This window comes from Platalea leucorodia, assembly GCF_965183815.1.
Source record: "Platalea leucorodia genome assembly, chromosome: 3".
NCBI lineage: Eukaryota > Metazoa > Chordata > Aves > Pelecaniformes > Threskiornithidae > Platalea > Platalea leucorodia.
Genome location: NC_138825.1, coordinates 60,776,391 through 60,794,161, shown reverse-complemented (window position 1 = coordinate 60,794,161; position 17,771 = coordinate 60,776,391). Strand labels below are relative to the sequence as shown.

General features: G+C 43.1%; 2 protein-coding genes across 5 annotated transcripts in view; one reads left to right on the top strand and one right to left on the bottom strand.

The window, feature by feature from the left end:
- EZR (ezrin) overlaps window positions 1-15,174 on the top strand; it is a 37,453-nt gene extending 22,279 nt beyond the window's left edge. Inside the window, exons 3-13 of the mRNA XM_082306249.1 lie at window positions 468-563; window positions 1,385-1,659; window positions 2,488-2,571; window positions 4,135-4,281; window positions 7,521-7,617; window positions 10,841-11,004; window positions 11,944-12,074; window positions 12,767-12,927; window positions 13,240-13,332; window positions 14,285-14,536; window positions 14,875-15,174. Of these exons, the coding sequence (XP_082162375.1) occupies window positions 468-563; window positions 1,385-1,659; window positions 2,488-2,571; window positions 4,135-4,281; window positions 7,521-7,617; window positions 10,841-11,004; window positions 11,944-12,074; window positions 12,767-12,927; window positions 13,240-13,332; window positions 14,285-14,536; window positions 14,875-15,039 (1,665 nt within the window). The 3' untranslated portion in view covers window positions 15,040-15,174. The remainder of the gene's footprint in view (window positions 1-467; window positions 564-1,384; window positions 1,660-2,487; window positions 2,572-4,134; window positions 4,282-7,520; window positions 7,618-10,840; window positions 11,005-11,943; window positions 12,075-12,766; window positions 12,928-13,239; window positions 13,333-14,284; window positions 14,537-14,874) is intronic.
- A 104-nt stretch (window positions 15,175-15,278) lies between these two features.
- SYTL3 (synaptotagmin like 3) overlaps window positions 15,279-17,771 on the bottom strand; it is a 36,756-nt gene continuing 34,263 nt past the window's right edge. For 3 of the 4 annotated variants that reach the window (XM_082306572.1, XM_082306573.1, XM_082306574.1), the window contains exon 16: window positions 16,779-17,655. In XM_082306572.1, coding sequence (XP_082162698.1) covers window positions 17,525-17,655 — 131 coding nt within the window. In that variant the 3' untranslated portion in view covers window positions 16,779-17,524. Of the gene's footprint in view, window positions 16,513-16,778; window positions 17,656-17,771 lie in introns of those variants that run through there. The other variant, XR_014227632.1, reaches the window with a different exon arrangement.

The window sequence follows — 17,771 nt, the reverse complement described above, 5'->3', positions numbered from 1 at the left end:
GCAGACAAGATCACTTGAGCCATTGGTGCTGCTAACTAGTTGTAGTTAGCACTAACACCATTACAGAACATCTCACCATAAGCTTTGGTGAGAGAAGTAACTTGTCTGCTTCATGAAGCACAGTTTTAAGAAGGGCCAGGAGATACAAGCAAGCAGAAGCCCCACCTGCTGCCAGTGTACTAGTCTAGCAGTTGGTGGCCTGTCACTTGCCCCGTTTGTCTCTCCTGGTTTCCCCAGAACCGTCTTTTCCTAGGAACTGAGTGGGACAAGTAGCTTAGCTTATGCCATTGCTGTCATCTACTATGGCAGCTGTATATCTTTGTTTACAAGATGAAATTAAGAGATACCAGATGAGTAGGTTTAGGCTGTTGCCTGCATCCACAGGTGATGTGGGACTTGAGAGGACACCTGGACATCAAGTGAACTGTTACCTACAGTAACTTCTTTTTTTGGCCTTTCTGTTGCAGGTGGTTAAAACCATAGGTTTGCGAGAAGTGTGGTACTTTGGTCTTCAGTACGTGGACAACAAAGGATTCCAGACTTGGCTGAAGCTTGATAAAAAGGTAACAGACTTCAGGCTAATTGCTGAACAAAGGTTAAAGCTTACGTGATTCCTGATGTGTTATTGGCTGCAACTTTGTAAACCTTGTACTTGTTGTTGATTGTTCCTTAGTTCTCATAACTCCAGGATTATTTTTAGGGAAAACTTTGTGACCTCCATGGGAATTGTTTGGGTGAGGTGCAGCATGGTGGAAGCTTGCCCTTTCTCTCTGTGTGAATTGTAGAAAGCTTTATAGCATTTGTCAGATGTACAGCAGCAGCTTGATATGGTACTTTCTTGCGTAGACGCAGCTATTCTTGCTGTGTCTGGAGGAGCATCTCGGCTAGTCATGGTTTTAGTCTCTGCTTGTGTGGGATCAGTTGTTGCCCTGATCAGAAAGATAGGTCACTTCAAGGCTGGGCAGTTGCAACAGGGCACAGGTGCCTCTGAAGTGCTCTTGTTTGTGGACTTGCAAGTCTTATGAGGGTATGAACAGTTTTTCTTGATGGGGGCAGTCAGTGACATACCTGTTTAATGACAGGGGGCTGTTCTGTCAAACGCGTACAATACTGGATAGGTTTGCCATCTGATACAGCATGCTAAATCGTTCTCCAGTGACCAAGGTTTGCTGTGCAAGCAGAATTTTACTGGCTCAGTTGGGAAACATAATGCATCTCCCCTGTGTTCTCATACCAATAAGCAGCTGGAATTAAGGAATGCCAGTAATGAGTTGCCAGTCACTCGCTTCTTAAGGCAAATGCACCAAATCCCTTTTTCTGTGTGAAAGCAATTTATTCTATTGTTTGCAACCCTGCTCAGTTGTGGTGTTGCCTCTGTCCTCAGGTTTCTGCTCAAGAAATCAGAAAGGAGAATCCTCTCCAGTTCAAATTCCGTGCCAAGTTCTTCCCAGAGGATGTGCCTGAAGAGCTGATCCAGGACATCACGCAGAAGCTCTTCTTCCTGCAGGTGAAGGAGGGGATCCTCAGCGATGAGATCTACTGTCCTCCTGAAACAGCAGTACTTCTTGGCTCCTATGCTGTGCAAGCCAAATTTGGAGATTACAACAAAGATGTGCACAAGCCTGGATACCTCAATTCAGAGCGCCTGATCCCCCAAAGGTGAAGGAGTTGCTTGATGAAGTCTCCCATTTTCTTTGTGGGGCCTTTTTTTGTTGTTTTTTTTTTCTTTCTTAAGTCAAGAATTTGCATTCTAGCTAAGTACAAAGAGTTTTACTGAAAGCATCTTTTTTTTTTTAATTCAACTGTATGCATTTGGGTTTTTTCCTTCTTTTATTTCTATCTGCCAGAGTATGTTTTTGTGCTCTCTCCTTGGGTTGGTTAGGGAGAGGATGTATACTTTTGAATTCAGCTTTTCTTTCTTAAACATTGCTGCTATGCTGGTAACTGGCAGTATGAATGTCTCTTCTTTAAGAAGAAAAGAGCAGCCTTCAGTCATGAATGTGTCATCCCTGGAGAAGTTTGGATTGTGTGTCCTTAATCTTAATGTACAGTCCTAAAAATCCTGTATCTGGAAAGCATGTACGTAGTCCATCCCCACACAGGATAAGTGTATGTTATCAGACAAATGGCTTCTGTTTACACTTCCTGATGACACTGCACAGTGTCTAATTCCAGGAATGGCACCAGCTTTTGCTTTACTTTAACCCTCTGGTGTCTACAGCGTGTATGTGATTCTTTTGCAGTATTCTGCTTACTCCTCTCATGTCTCTGGTCAGTGATGAGAGAGGCTTTGCAGAGGTTTTTTGTTCCTTCTGAATTACTCTGCTTCGGAGAGTACATCTCTGGGCTGAGTAGGATCTTCCTCTTGGTTTCAGTAAGGCTTCATGTGTGGGACTGATTTTTCAGTAAGACCATAGCAAAGATCAGCATCAATGGATATTGCAGAACACACGGTCTAATCTTGCTAATATCTCTTTCTTTGTGTAGGGTGATGGACCAGCATAAACTCTCCAGAGAGCAGTGGGAAGAACGGATCCAGGTGTGGCATGCTGAACACAGTGGCATGCTCAAGTAAGTGTTTTGTATTGGTCCCTAGGCCAGTCACTTTGTCGCTGGTTGATTACCTTAAGCTTGCAGTTCTACGGCATGCTTTTGAAACAGACTCCAAGAGCTGCCTGTGTGTGGGAACTCTTGGTGTATATTTTCTAGTCCAACATCAAATCACATGGTAAAACTCAATAGGATTTTGACATTTGTGTTGCGAACAGTCTCTTGGATGGCTTCCTGAAAATCCTGGACCTAGGCACAGTGTATCAGTGATGACTTCGAGAGGAAAAAAAAGTATAGGTGTGCGTCTAACCTTAAGTTCACCCATTTTGAAGACTGGAGTGACATTGGCTTTCCTCCAGTCCTCAGACACCTCTCCTGTCTCCATGACCTTTCAAAGATGATGAAGAGTGGCTTAGCAATAACATCTGCCAGCTTCCTCACCACTCGTGGGTGCATCCCATTGGGGCCTGTGGATTTCTGGGTGTCCAGTTTGCCTAAATGATTGCTAACCCAGTCCTCCTTAACCAAAGGAAAGTCTTCCTTTCTCCAGACTTTCTCTCCTACCTCCAGGGTCTGGGATTCCTGAGGGCTGGCCTTAGCAGTAAAGACTGAAGCAAAGAAGGCATTCAGTATCCTCCGTCACCAGGGCACCCACCTCATTCAGCAGTGGGCCCACGTTTTCCCTAGTCTTCCTTTTGCTACTGATGTACTTGAAGAAGCCCTTCTTGTTGTCCTTGACATCCCTTGCTAGATTTAATTCCAAGTGGACCTTATCCTTCCTCACCACATACCTGCATACTCTGACAACGTTCCCATATTCCTCCCAAGTGGCCTGTCCCTTTTCCCACATTCTGTAAACTTCCTTCTTCCATTCGAGTTTTGCCAGGAGTTCCTTGCTCATCCATGCAGGTTTCCTGCCCCCTTTGCTTGATTTCTTACTCATAGGGATGCATCGATCTCGAGCTTGGAGGAAGTGATGCTTGAGTATTAATCAGCTCTCTTGCACCCCCCTACCTGCTAGAGCCCTAACCCATGGGACTCCTCCAAGTAGGCCCTTGAAGAGGCCAAAGTTAGCTCTCTTGAAGTCCTGGGTTGTAATCCTACTTATTGCCCTGCTTCCTCCATGCAGGATCCTGAACTCCACCATCTCATGGTCACTGCAGCCAAGGCTGCCTCCAACCTTCACATCCCCACCAGTCCTTCTTTGTTTGTTAGCACAAACAAAAGTAGTTAGTTCATTGAAGCATTTGCATTGGCAGATGGGAAAAGTTCAAGTACTATACCTTTCCCACTGACTGTACCCTGAGACGAGGATGAATGCTGGAAGAGATTAATATTGCTAATTTTCTGTCCGGAAATACTAGGGCTTGGTAAATGGGAGTAGAGTTGAGTGAGTGTGTGTGTGTGTTCGTAGGTGTCATACTGTAACTCCTAAAGTGAATCCCAAACGCTGAATGTTCAGTTTTAACTCTTGTGTTTGATGTGTTGGTTTAGGAAAAGTTACTTGTTTCTCTTGAGGACTTTGTGCTTTCTGAGATAGATAAATGAGAAGCTAACATCTGCTCTCCTTCCTGTCTCAACCAGAGAGAATGCCATGCTGGAATACCTGAAGATTGCTCAAGACCTGGAGATGTATGGAATCAACTACTTTGAAATCAAGAATAAGAAAGGGACTGACCTATGGCTGGGGGTTGATGCCTTGGGGCTCAACATCTATGAAAAGGATGATAAGTAAGGCTTTTTTTTTTCTTTTTTCTTTTTTTTTTTTTTCCCTTCTTTTTTTCCCTTTTCCTTTCCTTTTCCTCCACCTCTGATCTCCCAGAGTGAGGGCTGGTGCAGGAGCCAAAGGGCAGCATTTCTCATTTACAGGATCAGGGCAAAGTTTAGAACTTGCTTGTGTTTCAGTTTTGGATCAGTAGGTGAAGCTGTGCTAGAAAATGATCTTTCAGATCATTTATGTGTTCATGACTTTCCTGACCTTTGTAGCCTGACCTGCTAATGCTGCCTACCATATAAAGAGCGATGCCAGTTGTACAATGCTGTCTGGTAAACTCTGCACAGCTGTAGAAGAACCCTGGACTAAAGAGTTTACCAAGCTTTTCCTTGAGTCAGGTTGCCAGATATGCCAGCAGTGGATACAATACAAGAACCTAGATAGGCTGATGTATCTGCAGAGTGTTGAGACATCTAAGGCCATTCCTATACTGAAGTTAATGATAGATGTGTGTACAACTGCCTGGTTTTAAAAAGGACAGATTATGGGGTGGACACGAAACCAAAGCTGCATAACACCCAGAACCCAGGGAGGAGTTAACCTATATAGTTACCGTGAACGAGGAATAAAATGAGGTCTTGCCGAGGTACGCGTAGTTTTAATCAGCCCTTCCAGTAAAGGCAGAGCCATTATTAATTGGATAGTAGGTGGGAAATGATAGACTACAACTATAAATAAACATAAAAGAAAGGTGAGAACAGCCGTGTCTAAGCCTGCTAGTCTCTTCTAATACAACTGAAGGATTGAAGAGGAGTTAAAATAGATGGTTTTTCAGATGAAGCATTGCTGTCTAGACTGCTTTTTTTTTTTTTTTTTTTTTTTTTTCCTCCCTCCCCGCTATCTTCCAAGTCTTGGTTTAATGTCACTAATCTGTAACAGACTATCATTGTAATACAGAGGGCATTTCACCTGTTCTACATGTTTGCCTCCAAAAATCTTTGAATACAACCCAAATGTTAATTAGAACTCTCTGGAGCTTCTGTTAAGATGGCAAAGAGAAATGCAGTCTTTTCAGCAATGCTAATATGTGCTGTCACCCAGAAAACAAGGAGTGTCACTTGAAAGAAAAGTAGTTTCGCTCATGTAATACTTCAGTCTTGAATGACTAGTCCTGCTATGTAACCATGGTCACACAAACAGGTTTTTCGAGCTGCAGAAGCAGACAGAATATAGCCATTGACTGTAGAGAGCTATCAAGAGCATTTGCAAAACAAATACAGCGCTGGAGTAAACTGCTTGTTTCTGCTGTAACTCTTGCTGACATGTAATTAAGTCATTTGAGCAGATATGGGGACTAGAAAAATAATGTGTACCTCGCCTCTGGTTTGTACGTGCAGAATTTGGAGACTGGGGCAAAGGTGAAAAAGCAAAGCTTGCGATGCTGAAGTTCAACCTGAGGAAAATGAGACTGTGCTATAGGTGTGCGAGCCTCTGTATGGCAGTGTATATCAGTGTCCCGCTTCTAGGTATTTTCAAGCTTTTTTTTTTTTTTTTTTTCCCCCTGCATGAAAGAGAAGAATCTGCAATAGAACTTATTAATAAGTGAATTATTTTAGTTGTCCATTATGCTGTATTATCTAGGGTTGAAACACTTAAGCTAACATGATGGAGGCTGGATTAATTAGTTAATCTCAGTCTAATTAAATAATTTTCTTTACAGTTCTTACTTAATGTTACACACACACGCACTGTTGCATAATCTTGCAGTTGAGTTAAAGGTTAGGGAATGGTAAGTTCTGAAGAGGATATATTTTATTCTTGATGTCTGATTTTAAATGAAGCAAGTTTTGGTGGGTTTTTTTATGCTTGGGCCCAGTGAAATCGTGCTATGTAATAGCTTTCCATCTCTCTGACAGTGAGTCAAATTCCTCCAAAATTGCCAGCTTTTTTCCTTAACGAATGAGCTCCGTAGAAAGGATTCTTACAGAGTTGGAGTGGTTCACCGTGATGATGGATATTTCTTTAAGTGCTAAACATTAAATATTTGTGTCTTCAAACCATTTGCTAGAAATAATTGTCAGCACTTCAGTGTGTGTCAGAGACATATATTGGAGGGGGTTAGATAACAACAAGAAGATTGCTTACATCTATGTAAGACACAAGTCTTAATCGTTAACTGCTATCTCTAGAGAATATACCCTCCCTTCATAAGAGAAGAATAAAAGAACAGTAATGGGACATTAAACATTAAAATTGCAATACTCAGTTGGGGGGTAATTAAGGGAATTAGTTACAGTCAAATACGCAAGTCCTTGTAATATTAGAACTTGTTGCAGAGCTGGGCAGGTATGTAAGAGCGAAGTACTGGGATGGCTCAGAAACGTTTGATCTCATGAATAACTAGATGCTTTTTATATGCAAGAGTGTCTGGAGAAACTAAAACAGAGGAAAATATCAAACGATTAGTGAAGCTTAAAGAAGTAATTTTAAACAAACCAACAGACCCAAACTCCTAAGCAGCAAGGAAGAGCTGGGAGTCTGAATCTTGCCCTTTGCTTCATAGGGCTGCCTTCCTATAGGAGAGCGCCACGTGGCACGGCTCGTTGCACGACCAACGTGTAAAGTTCTGCTTGGTGACTAGTGGGATGGGCTGAAAGAGCAGTTTGCATGGAAGGAAAGAACGGGGCTCTTTGTTACTAGCCTTGCCTGTAATCTAGGGGAGGAAACAAAAGACAAGAAATCTGCTTCTACCAGTTGTGTTTGTGCCTGCCCAGCACTTCAGGAGTGAAGGTGGCGTGGAGGTAACTGGGCTAGCTGTAACGCAGGACAGGCTTCTCTGTGGGTGCTAGAAGGTGTGGGGAGCGGCTGAGTTACCTTGGCTTATGCCTCCCATGATGTATGAGAAGCCTTCTGGAAGCACAGCACGTATACCTGAAGTCTGCCTGCTGCAGATTTTAGGCCCCGATTTTAAAGAAGTGAACCTTAAAGCAGGTGTGCGGTAAAGCTGAGTGGCTTCCATAGAGACCATCCCTACTGTATAGCCAAAGGGTGGCTGACCGAAATGAGAAGAGACACTCCCAGGTGACTGGGCCTCTTTCCCTCCTCCCTGGAGGTTTTTGGTTCAACTACTGTCTTCTCTCTGTTGGGAGAGCTGTGTGAAGTGTTGCATCCCACTGAGTCTGTGTGTTAGAAGCAATGTGGGGAAAAACAAAATGTTCATTGCAGCATATCTTAAAAATATTTCTCTTCTTTCCAGACTGACTCCAAAGATTGGGTTCCCCTGGAGCGAAATCAGAAACATCTCTTTCAATGACAAGAAGTTTGTTATAAAGCCTATTGACAAGAAGGCACCAGTAAGTATATCTAGAATGGATTCCTGGATACTGCATGTGAACAACTAATAACTGTTTCATCTCAAAATAAAGTAGTCTTTGGAGAAGAGAAAGCTGCAGGTATTCCAGGTGCAAAATGAGCCTTAGTATTTAGGGTGGATTTAGACCTGTCTGTTTTTCTGTGCAGCATAAATAAAGGGCTTATGGTGGTATCTGACACAGAGAAGACAAGGATTTTACAACTGCAGAGTCCTTTTTTTTTCTTTTTTTCTTTTTTCTTTTTTTTTTTTTTTCCTAGCAAACTAGGTAGCCTTATGCTTAAATCTGAGACTCTCTGCTAGTTCTGTGAGTCTTCTTGTAGCCAGATTATACTGAGACGAGTCCTCTCCCCATTTTTTTCAGTGCATGGAAGCTGGTGGGTAACTTTTTGTTGTTGTTCATTTAAAAAACAAACAAACAAACAAAAAACCACAACAACAAAAAAACAACAACCACATAAATCATTCAAATGCTATTGCAAAACCACATAGATACATATCGCTTCCCATCTTATTGCTCACTGCTCACTTCCACACTACTGAAAGAGTAAAAGCCGGTTAAGCACCATGGTGTTCATTGACCTTCTTGAATACTAGGGTAAATGGCAAGGATATGATTTCTGTGGAGAACTGAAATGTAGCTACCTGTGAACGTTGCTTTTCAATACTTAGAAACATGTTTTCAGAGTTATTTTAGTGAGGAATTAGCAACTTACTTTGACCTGTTGAGAACATAAAGTGGAATAACTGGTATAGGTGGATCTCATTCTGTCAGTCTTGTGAAACTATTAGAATAATTGAGAAAGGCCTCCTCTTCTTCTCTTCCCCCACCCCAGTACTTGGCCTTGGTGGGTAAGTACAGCCCTGAGAAATAATAAGCAGTTTGGCTTTGGCAAAGGGTGATAGCTTATAGATCTCTCTAACAGAAAAACATCCTCCCAATAATTTAGAGGATACTAATGCACAGTGTGCTGCAGGGCTTCCCTCCAGATAACAGCCTGGGGCTTGAGGGGAGAGGAGCTTCTTTCTGTGATGCTGTTAGTGAAAGCCACCAAAACTCCACAGCGACAGAAAGCTGGTCTCCGTCAGGCATGCTTTTCTCAGTAGAAGAGCCTCTTGGACATGTTGTACACATTACAAAATATTAATCTCCTGTTTATGGATCACAGCTTTCCATCCACCCCCCCAACAGTAAATCAGATTGAGTTTGAAATGGGAGACTTGCAAGAGGCTGATTACAGAAAGGTGTTAACGTTGAAAACCTCAGTTGTGTTTCCTCCCTGTCTCAGTTGTCCTTTTCCCTCTGAGTGGCGTTATGTTTAACGCTGTGTGTGAAAGCAGCAGCTATCTGGACACTAATTCTGAGCATTCAGGAAACTGTCTGGATCTTTTCATGTGCTTGTGTCTCCTTTTTAAAAAGCAAGTATTATAACTACAGCAAAATACTCAGTCCTCCCCTTTAACTTGGAGGATTCTAAATGTCAGTGTTTAAATGGGCACTAATGTAATGGCTAGAGTCCTGTGGCACCTTCCCCAGAATAAGCTTTTTAATTTTTAGGCCAGTCTGCCCACATAGGCTAACATCTTCAGCACATTATCTTTAAAATATCAAGCTGCAATGCTCCCAGTTGGGTGAGACCAGTGGGAGGCTGGGGGTGAAGAAAGGAGGGGATTCTTTTATGTTCCGATGTGAGTGTTTTGTCCCTTGGTCACGGCCTTAAATGACAAACGCAACCACCGTCCGCGCCCTCAGTATTTACTTCCATGTAGGTCAGCCTTCGCTCAGGATAGGACCCGTTCATCACGAGGTACACAAACTCTTTGTTTTTAAAAAATACGTGTCAGAAGTAGGAGGTGGGATGAATAGCTGGCAGGTACAGTTAGCAGTATCAGACCTGTGCAGCTCCAAATGGCTCTGGCAGGATTTAGCGGGGGAGCACAGCACACCCCGCTGCCTGCCTCTTTTGCAGCTAGTATGTGAATTAAGAAGATGCATTGAAGAAAACGAGTCTTTGTCAGCATATTCATGTTCATCTTAATAGTGCTTGGAGAGCTCTGCATTGCTTCTAGTGTGACTTCTCGTTTTCCCAGAGCCACAACTTGTGCTTCGGAGCTCAGGCAATTAAAAACATGATCACTGCTGCCGTGCAAAAGTGTAGAGCCTCTGTGTGCCCCTTCTCAGTTCCACCTCTTGCTAACAGCGAGACAATCCATAGCAGAGTGATTCTAAGGAATGGGTACTGGTTTACGGTGGTAGGGTGGCAGCTTGCCCACTGCCCATATCGCCATCCACACAGTACACAAAAAAGGCACAGAGATGCAGAGTATGTTCACTGGGTAAGTTCAGACTGCATTGTAAATGTGTATGGTTGTGGACTCAGAAAATTCATCAGGCAGGTAATGAACTTGGCCCTCTGTATCCCTTTCTTAGCAGATGTACTTCTAGAAGATCCAGTCTGGTGTGTAGTTTCTCTAAGTGCCTGGTTATAACACAGATAATAAGAAATTCAGGGCTGTTCTTTTTGCAGAACTAGAAATTTTAGAATATCTTGTGTTTTGTTACTGCCTGCAACCCAATATTCAAAATAACCCCTATGTTTGCTGGTTCGAAAAAAATAGCTTTCATTTGACGCTCTTGTAACAGCCTAGGTCAACTTAACTAGGAAATGCCATGGAGAAGAAAGAATGATATTGGAAGGTATTTCTTCTTTCTCTGAAAAAATACAGATGGTGCCTTGAGTATTGATTCAAATAGATCAGGAAATTCTACAAAGTTACTTTAATAGTCTGCAATATGTTTTTAGTTTCATGCTTTATCTTTCAGTCACAAAACCATGCAAACTTAGAAACTAATTACTCAATACTAGAGGTCTATAAGTTGCCCAGGTGGTTACCCGCCAACCCGGAATCTTCTACAACATTTCCAAACTCCAGAAAGTCTCCTCTGAATGGAGATTGTTAATTTTCTCTGAAAGATACTTTTTCTACAAGAGTAACTTGTCAACGCTATGTAGACTTTAAATGGAGAATATAAATAACAGTTGCTTTGGCTTCAGAGGATATTGGCAGTCCCTGCTGCTATATTTAAATGGCCTGCGTATATGTCTCGCTCACAATGAAATTAGCGGCAAGATGATCAGTCTGCAGCTAGCTGGGAGAAGAGAAAGCGTGCTTGGAAAACTGACTGCGTGGTGTCTCTCTTCTAGGACTTTGTGTTTTACGCCCCTCGTCTGAGAATTAACAAGAGGATCCTGCAGCTCTGCATGGGCAACCATGAACTGTATATGCGGCGCAGGAAGCCTGACACCATTGAGGTGCAACAGATGAAAGCCCAGGCCCGGGAGGAGAAGCACCAGAAAGAGCTGGAAAGGTGAGCTTGAATACGGACAGCGGGGGTGGGGTGGCAGAGAGAAACCGCCCCAAGCTGCCAGGGTTCAGCAGGCAGCTGCACCCGCAGGGCAGCAGTAGCTAACGTGGGTTCCGCTTAGGCGAGGCCATGAGCCGTCCCGCGTTCGTGAAGCGTGTCTGTGGCCCTGCAGCTCTGGCTTACGGGGGCACTCGGGACACCCTGCAGCGGGACTGTAAGCATTGCTCTTCTGCCTCGGACCTGTGGCCGTGCGGCCTGCGGCCTTGTCTGCGGTCTTGAACGTTGCAAGGAAACGTGCAAGTAAAAGGCACAGTGGGTTCTCATGTGGTGGCGTAAGCCTAGAGAGGGGTTCTCCTGACTTTTGAGTGTCAGGACCTGATTTACGTGTTGGACCATGGGATGGTTGGGAGTGAGTGAGAAACCTCCACAGGGAGCGTGTGTGTAGACTGTGAAGAGAGAAGAGGGGACTGGGAGACTTCTTACAGGCAAGGAAAAAGGATTAACAATTCTGTTGGACTAATACCACTGACTGCAGGTTGCTTATGATTCAAGAAATCATGTTGCTGTTCTGTTTGTCTTCATTCCCTCAGTGCTCTTGTTCTTACATCCCCTTGGCTTTCCTTCTGACAGAAGTTAAAGTTAAATCTCTGCTGTGCAGTAGAGTCCCGTTTTTTTCTCTCTGAATCTAGCAGCTATTTGGTGTTCTAAATTTCTGTGGCAGGCAACAAAACTACAAATGCTTTTATGAAATGGGGTATCCAAAACTGAGCAAAAATTTTGAAGTGCTGAAGGAACAGGCTCTACGTATTTCTGTCTTCTGGCTCTTGTTTTGTGGCAGTCACGTCCCATTGAACTGCCTGGGGAGGTGCCCAGCCAGCTTTCTTGCCTTGCTGTAGCTTAGGTCTGAAAGTGAGCTTCAAGCATGAAATCTGTTTCTAACAGGAAACAACTACAAGATGAAAAGAAGAAGAGGGAGACAATTGAGAAGGAGAAAGAGCAAATGTTGAGGGAGAAGGAGGAGCTGCTGGTGAGGCTACAAGAGTACGAGGTGAAGACTCAGAAAGCAGAGAAAGGTAAAGTACTTGTACTGGCATGTGTGTTGTGCTCCGTAGAAGGGTTATATGGGTTGCTGCCGACACCTAGCCTAAATCTGGTGACACTGGGATCTCTTGGCAAGGCTTACTAATATCTACCCATACGGATAAATACACACATGTGCGTGCACTGCTGGGATCATCCAAAGCATGAAAGTAGCATAAAATCTGCTGATTTGTATTTGGGAACTGAAGGGCACGAACTCTGTTTTCCCCTGTTGCCAAGAGGGTTTTAGTATAGCCTCTTCCAGCAGTGAGCAAGAGTTCAGCTCTCAAGTACTTTTTACTTAACTCCTAACAGAAAAAGTACTTTGGGAACAAGTCTTTCCAGTGAAATGGAAGCTTCTGTTTCAATGCGCAGATGAGCAGATTGGAGACAGCAACATCTGGTCCTTGCAGTAAACTGTCAATTAAGGGCGGCAGAATCATGTCAGTGCTACAGACTTCAGTGCAAATATCTTGCAGGAGATCTCATTGTAATGTGCAGCTGACTACTTCTGAATTCAGTTACCTGATGCGTTATGCAAATAACTGCTTTGAGGTGCACAGTGAAGGGATATTGCAAGCTGGAGTCAAGTGCTTGTCATGACTTCTGCAGTTACCTAAGAGACTGTAGTCCCTTTGCTTTGACCAGGCTTGTGGACTAACCGCATTGATCTGTCTTCTTCCAGAGCTCTCAGATCAGATCCAAAGAGCCATTCAGCTGGAGGAGGAAAGGAGACGAGCCCAGGAGGAAGCAGAACGCTTGGAAGCTGATCGTTTGGCTGCTCTGCAGGCCAAGGAAGAGCTGGAGAGACAAACTATGGACCAAATGAAGAGCCAGGAACAGCTGGTAAGACCCAGTCATTTTGAGGATAAGCTATACCGGGGCGTTACTGTGCCCTTTGAGTAAGGCAAAGCCTTGTTCTTCGGGGAAAAACATAGTGCAGTGAAGTACTAGACCATGTGATAGCATCGTTGTGGCACTAGTTTCTATCATGAGCAATCTACTTTTTGTTCTTATTTTCCTATTCAGTCTTTATTACAGTGGAGTGTAACACTTCAGTCTTGTTCTCAGTCAACAGCGTTTTGTCGTTGTGTTTGGGTTTTTGTCTGTTTTGGTCTTTTTAAGAGTCCTTATAATTCCAGTTTTATTATTCAACAGGCTGCAGAGCTTGCAGAGTATACAGCCAAGATCGCACTTCTTGAAGAGGCAAGGAGGCGTAAAGAGAGCGAGGTTGAAGAGTGGCAAATCAGGGTGAGTATCCCTCTTTTCCAAAGTTGCTCTGAAGTTCCCCACTTGAGCAGAGCATACCCCAGTGCTTAGCCTGGTGTGACCTCTCCAAACATGTGGAGACAAAGATCCGTACACCAGCAGAGAAGGGCAGACTTGTGATGAATGTGCAATGTTCTTGCAAAACACCTTTCTTCCAACAAGGCTTCAGTCAAAATTCAAAATGGAAGCCTGTATAAAACCTAAAAATGTGCTCATCATCTTGGAGCCATGGAGGGGAAGGGGCGTTTGTATAAATGATGCATTTAACCCATGATGTAACATCTGAAAACATTAGCTCAATCAAGAGAAGATGCTGCAAATGCAGCCACACCGCAGGTATCGGTCTTGAGGAGCGTGTGCTGTTGTCAGTGGCTTCCCGGTACCTGGGTCGGGAGAGTTGAATAATTTGATGCATTAAACCCAAAAATAAACCATGCAAGGCTTGGAGTGCCCGGTGCTCCCAGTGCCCTCTGCCTAGCACTGCAGCCCGCGCGGGAGGGCAGAACCACTGAAGCAGCAAGGAAGCTGACTGCCTAGTGCGTAATGGCATTAAAAATGCCACCTCAGGAATCTAAGTTCTTGCTCCGTGGAACCCATATTTACAACCTAGAGCTCTTCAAATGGAGAACAGGATGGAGGTAACTTAACATCCCACAGAACCATTTTTCCTAGACTGTGTTTTATTGGAAGAATTCTTTGTTTAGATCCCCTGCATGTTACACAGTGGATGATGATAGCATCCCTAGCAAAAAAAAAAAAAGAAAAAAAGTTCTGCGTAAGACTGTAACGGAGTACTGTCAGCTGCAGAGGTTTACTTCCCTCTTTCTTGCTTTTCATTGTAGGTTGACAAAACTGAGAAGATAAGCGCTGAAGTGTTCATTAAGCTGGTGTAAAGCAAGAAATGCATGAAAATATTTTTTGCTTTTTCCCAAAGGCCAAGGAAGCCCAGGAGGATCTGGTAAAGACAAAAGAGGAGCTACACCTGGTAATGACTGCTCCGCCTCCACCCCCACCGCCTGTCTATGAGCCAGTGAACTACCATGTCCACGATAACCTGCAAGATGAAGGATCCGAGTACTCTGCCTACAGCGCAGAGTTCTCCAGCGAGGGGATCAAGAATGACCGCAATGAGGAGAAACGCATTACTGAAGCAGAGAAGAATGAACGTGTACAGAGGCAACTGAAGGTAAGAAAATGTTTGGAGCGGGGGAGTAACGAAACAAATCATTCCTGGAAAAGAGATCATTTAACCACTTGGTTAAGCACACAAAGCATGATAGTTTCTCTTTGTTTACAGTTCCTGTAGGCAGTTTGAATTAAAGACAAAGTATATAAAGATTATTCTCATTGCTCAGGCTTTGAGCTTACGTACATCATCCGGAGCGTTTATGGAAGGCAGATGTTGCGTCCATTCACTGATCTGTCCAGTCATCTAACAACACTCGGCTCTCGCCAAAGAAAACTACTGCCACGAGCTGAAAGCTTCTGGTGTATAATCTGTATGTAATGTTCCTTATATTGCAGGCGCTGACAGATGAGCTGGCCCAGGCTAGAGATGAAAATAAGAGGACCCACAATGATATTATCCACTCGGAGAACATGCGACAGGGCCGTGACAAGTACAAGACGCTGCGGCAGATCCGGCAAGGCAACACTAAGCAGAGAATTGATGAGTTTGAGGCGATGTAATGATGCTTGTAACAAGAAGGCAGGACTGTGGGAAAGGCAGATCTTAATGCTGTGTTCTTGTTTTGGGGTTTTTTTGTTGTGGGGTTTTTTTTGTGTGTTTTTTTTTTTTTTTTTTCCCCTGAGGAGGGGTCACTGTATGACACTTACCAAATGTTCTCTAAACCCTGAGGTGTTTGAATCTCCCTTTTATTCCATACCTGTATTAAATTTGGTATAGTTAAAAACTCATCGCACCACTGATCCTGGTGACTTGCTCATGCCTTTGCTTAGTGCCAAAAGGCCTCATGTCACATCTCTCTTTAAGCAAGACAATTTATAGGTGATGCTTCTCGTTGAAGATCCATGTCCTGTGCAGATGCTGCATTCAGCTTGGTCTAAAAATAAGCAACTGTGGGTGAATTTTGTGCCATATGCCTTTGTATTATTAGTTACAGTGTAAAGTCCAACAGTTGGGAAGACAGGTTGTAGAACTCAGGATTTGCAAGCACCTGTATGTAGGTGTCTACATGTGTGCACATATGTTTTTACACCCTGTTTTTTGTCTTGGTCTTGGTGCCCACCTTTCCCCACACGCACATGCACACAAAAGAACTGACAACACCTCCGAACTACTTTGTGTAGAAATTGGGCTTTTTCTGGTTGCTGTTCTCAACTGGAGAAATTCTGCAGCGATGGCTCAGAAGCGTGGCACAGGGACACTGATACCCTCCTCACGCAACAACTAGGCAAATGCGCTGTTGGAATCTAATACACTACTGTGTTTGCATTCCAGCTTCATTACTGATCAGTTATGGTGTAGTATTTATATATATATATTAAAAACATGCAATACTAGTTTAAAGGGAAATAGTTTTGCTCTGTATATTTTGTTACTTTTCAGATTTAATAAGACTTGCATCTGTAAAAATGCCTAAACACCACTGTGGTCTGATGCAGTGCAGCTGATTATTTGCTATAAAGCGTTATTTGTAAAGATCATTTTTTTACTTAATGAAAATTGTTATATGTACACATGATCCAATATATACAATTCTACTGCACCTATTTTTCTAACACATTTTCTAATTTTTTTAAATGTTTGATTTAAAGTTTCAGACTCCAAAGATGAAGGGACTGCTTGTTTATATCACAGTTGTATTCTCTGTAGTGGAGAGCATTTCTGTGACCATTCCTTCCCCACTAATCTCCCCCTTTCCCTGAAAATCTGTTAGAAAGTGAGATACAGTATGTTGTCAGCTCTTCTCTTCCATTTATGACATCTATGCTGCTTTATACTTGAGTTGAATCTTGTGTGGTTTTTTATTTGCAGCAGCAAACATCTAAATAAAAGATCTGCAAAGTAACAAAGGACTTGGAGTCATGCGTTTCTTGTGTGGGGTATATTTTGTGTAAGGTGTGCTTAGCTTAACTGCTCTCTTATGAGAGATGAATCCTTGTGTCTTTAACTCTTAAGTCCTTAAAAGCCACCTTGACCTGGAAAGGAAGAAAGGAGAATACTTGCTGTAATGACTTGTGTGACCATCCTCACCCAAGTCCCAGGGAAGAGGTATAGACCAGCAGCACTACTTACAGTTATATATATGTTATATATATATATAACTTTATATAAGATATATATATATAAAAAGTTTCTGCTGACTGTAACACCACATCTGAGGCAAAGTGAACTAATGCAGTAGTTGGGCCTTAAGCTTGCATTTCCACCAGTTCACATGAATAAGTAAGTTTAGCTAAACTCTTGTCCTGTCTGATCCAGATGGTATACAGCACTTGTTAATACTCTCTGACAGCAGCAGTTGATAAGAACAAGGAACTTCCTACAACTACCTTTATTCTATTAGCTGTTGTCCCACACTCCTGCTGAGGGAGAATTTATACATTTAGTTGGTTTTAAACACCATGATACAGCACACGTTTGAAAGGCATGTGGCCACAGCCCAGAGCTTTTTAGGGTCATGTGAAATAATACTGGCACTGTAGATAATTCTGAAGCACAGAGGTGTTAGCATCATCCATTTGCAACAAACAGTTAAAGATAAGCTGGTTTTTAATTCTCTCTGAACATGTATAAAACATCAAGATCAGATATAAGCATATAACTTTCTTAAGGTAAAGTTATTTTCTCTAAGAAGCATTCTTATCTGTGATTAAATTAAATAATTACAGTTCTGATGTACCCAGAAATGGAAAACTGTGTATCATCTGGCTACTCTTGTCTCATCAGCATAATGCATTTCAAACTGAGTTTGTCACTGCTGAAGAAATACTAACCTTGTACTCCAGCTAGAGACACAGATGATAAAGCCTTAACTTTTGGAGAAAAAAAACCTTCAGAATGTCACACACTTTCAAATGCATAACTCTATTCCCCAAAAGCTGGAGCAGGTACTGTTGCAGTGTACCTTTCCCCAGCCCTGAAAGGTACGTGCCGCTTGAATTTAAAACTTCACGCATGGGGGAGGAAAAGTTGTTGCGCGGTGATCTCTCATGACTTAAAGTCTTCCTTATTTGAATGCAGTGCAAGTGTAAAGTCCATCCACGTGTTTGGACTGCGCAGCACCTCCTGCCAGTGGAGCGCTGACTGAGAGACGAGGTCTGCGCGGCCAAAGGGCTCCTCTGCGAGAAAGCAAAAGGAAAGGTCACAGCGTTACTTCTCACTTGGCCTTACCCGACTCCGGCCCAATGGACTAGGTAACAACCAACCTGCTTCTCCCACTTCTACAGCAATTTTG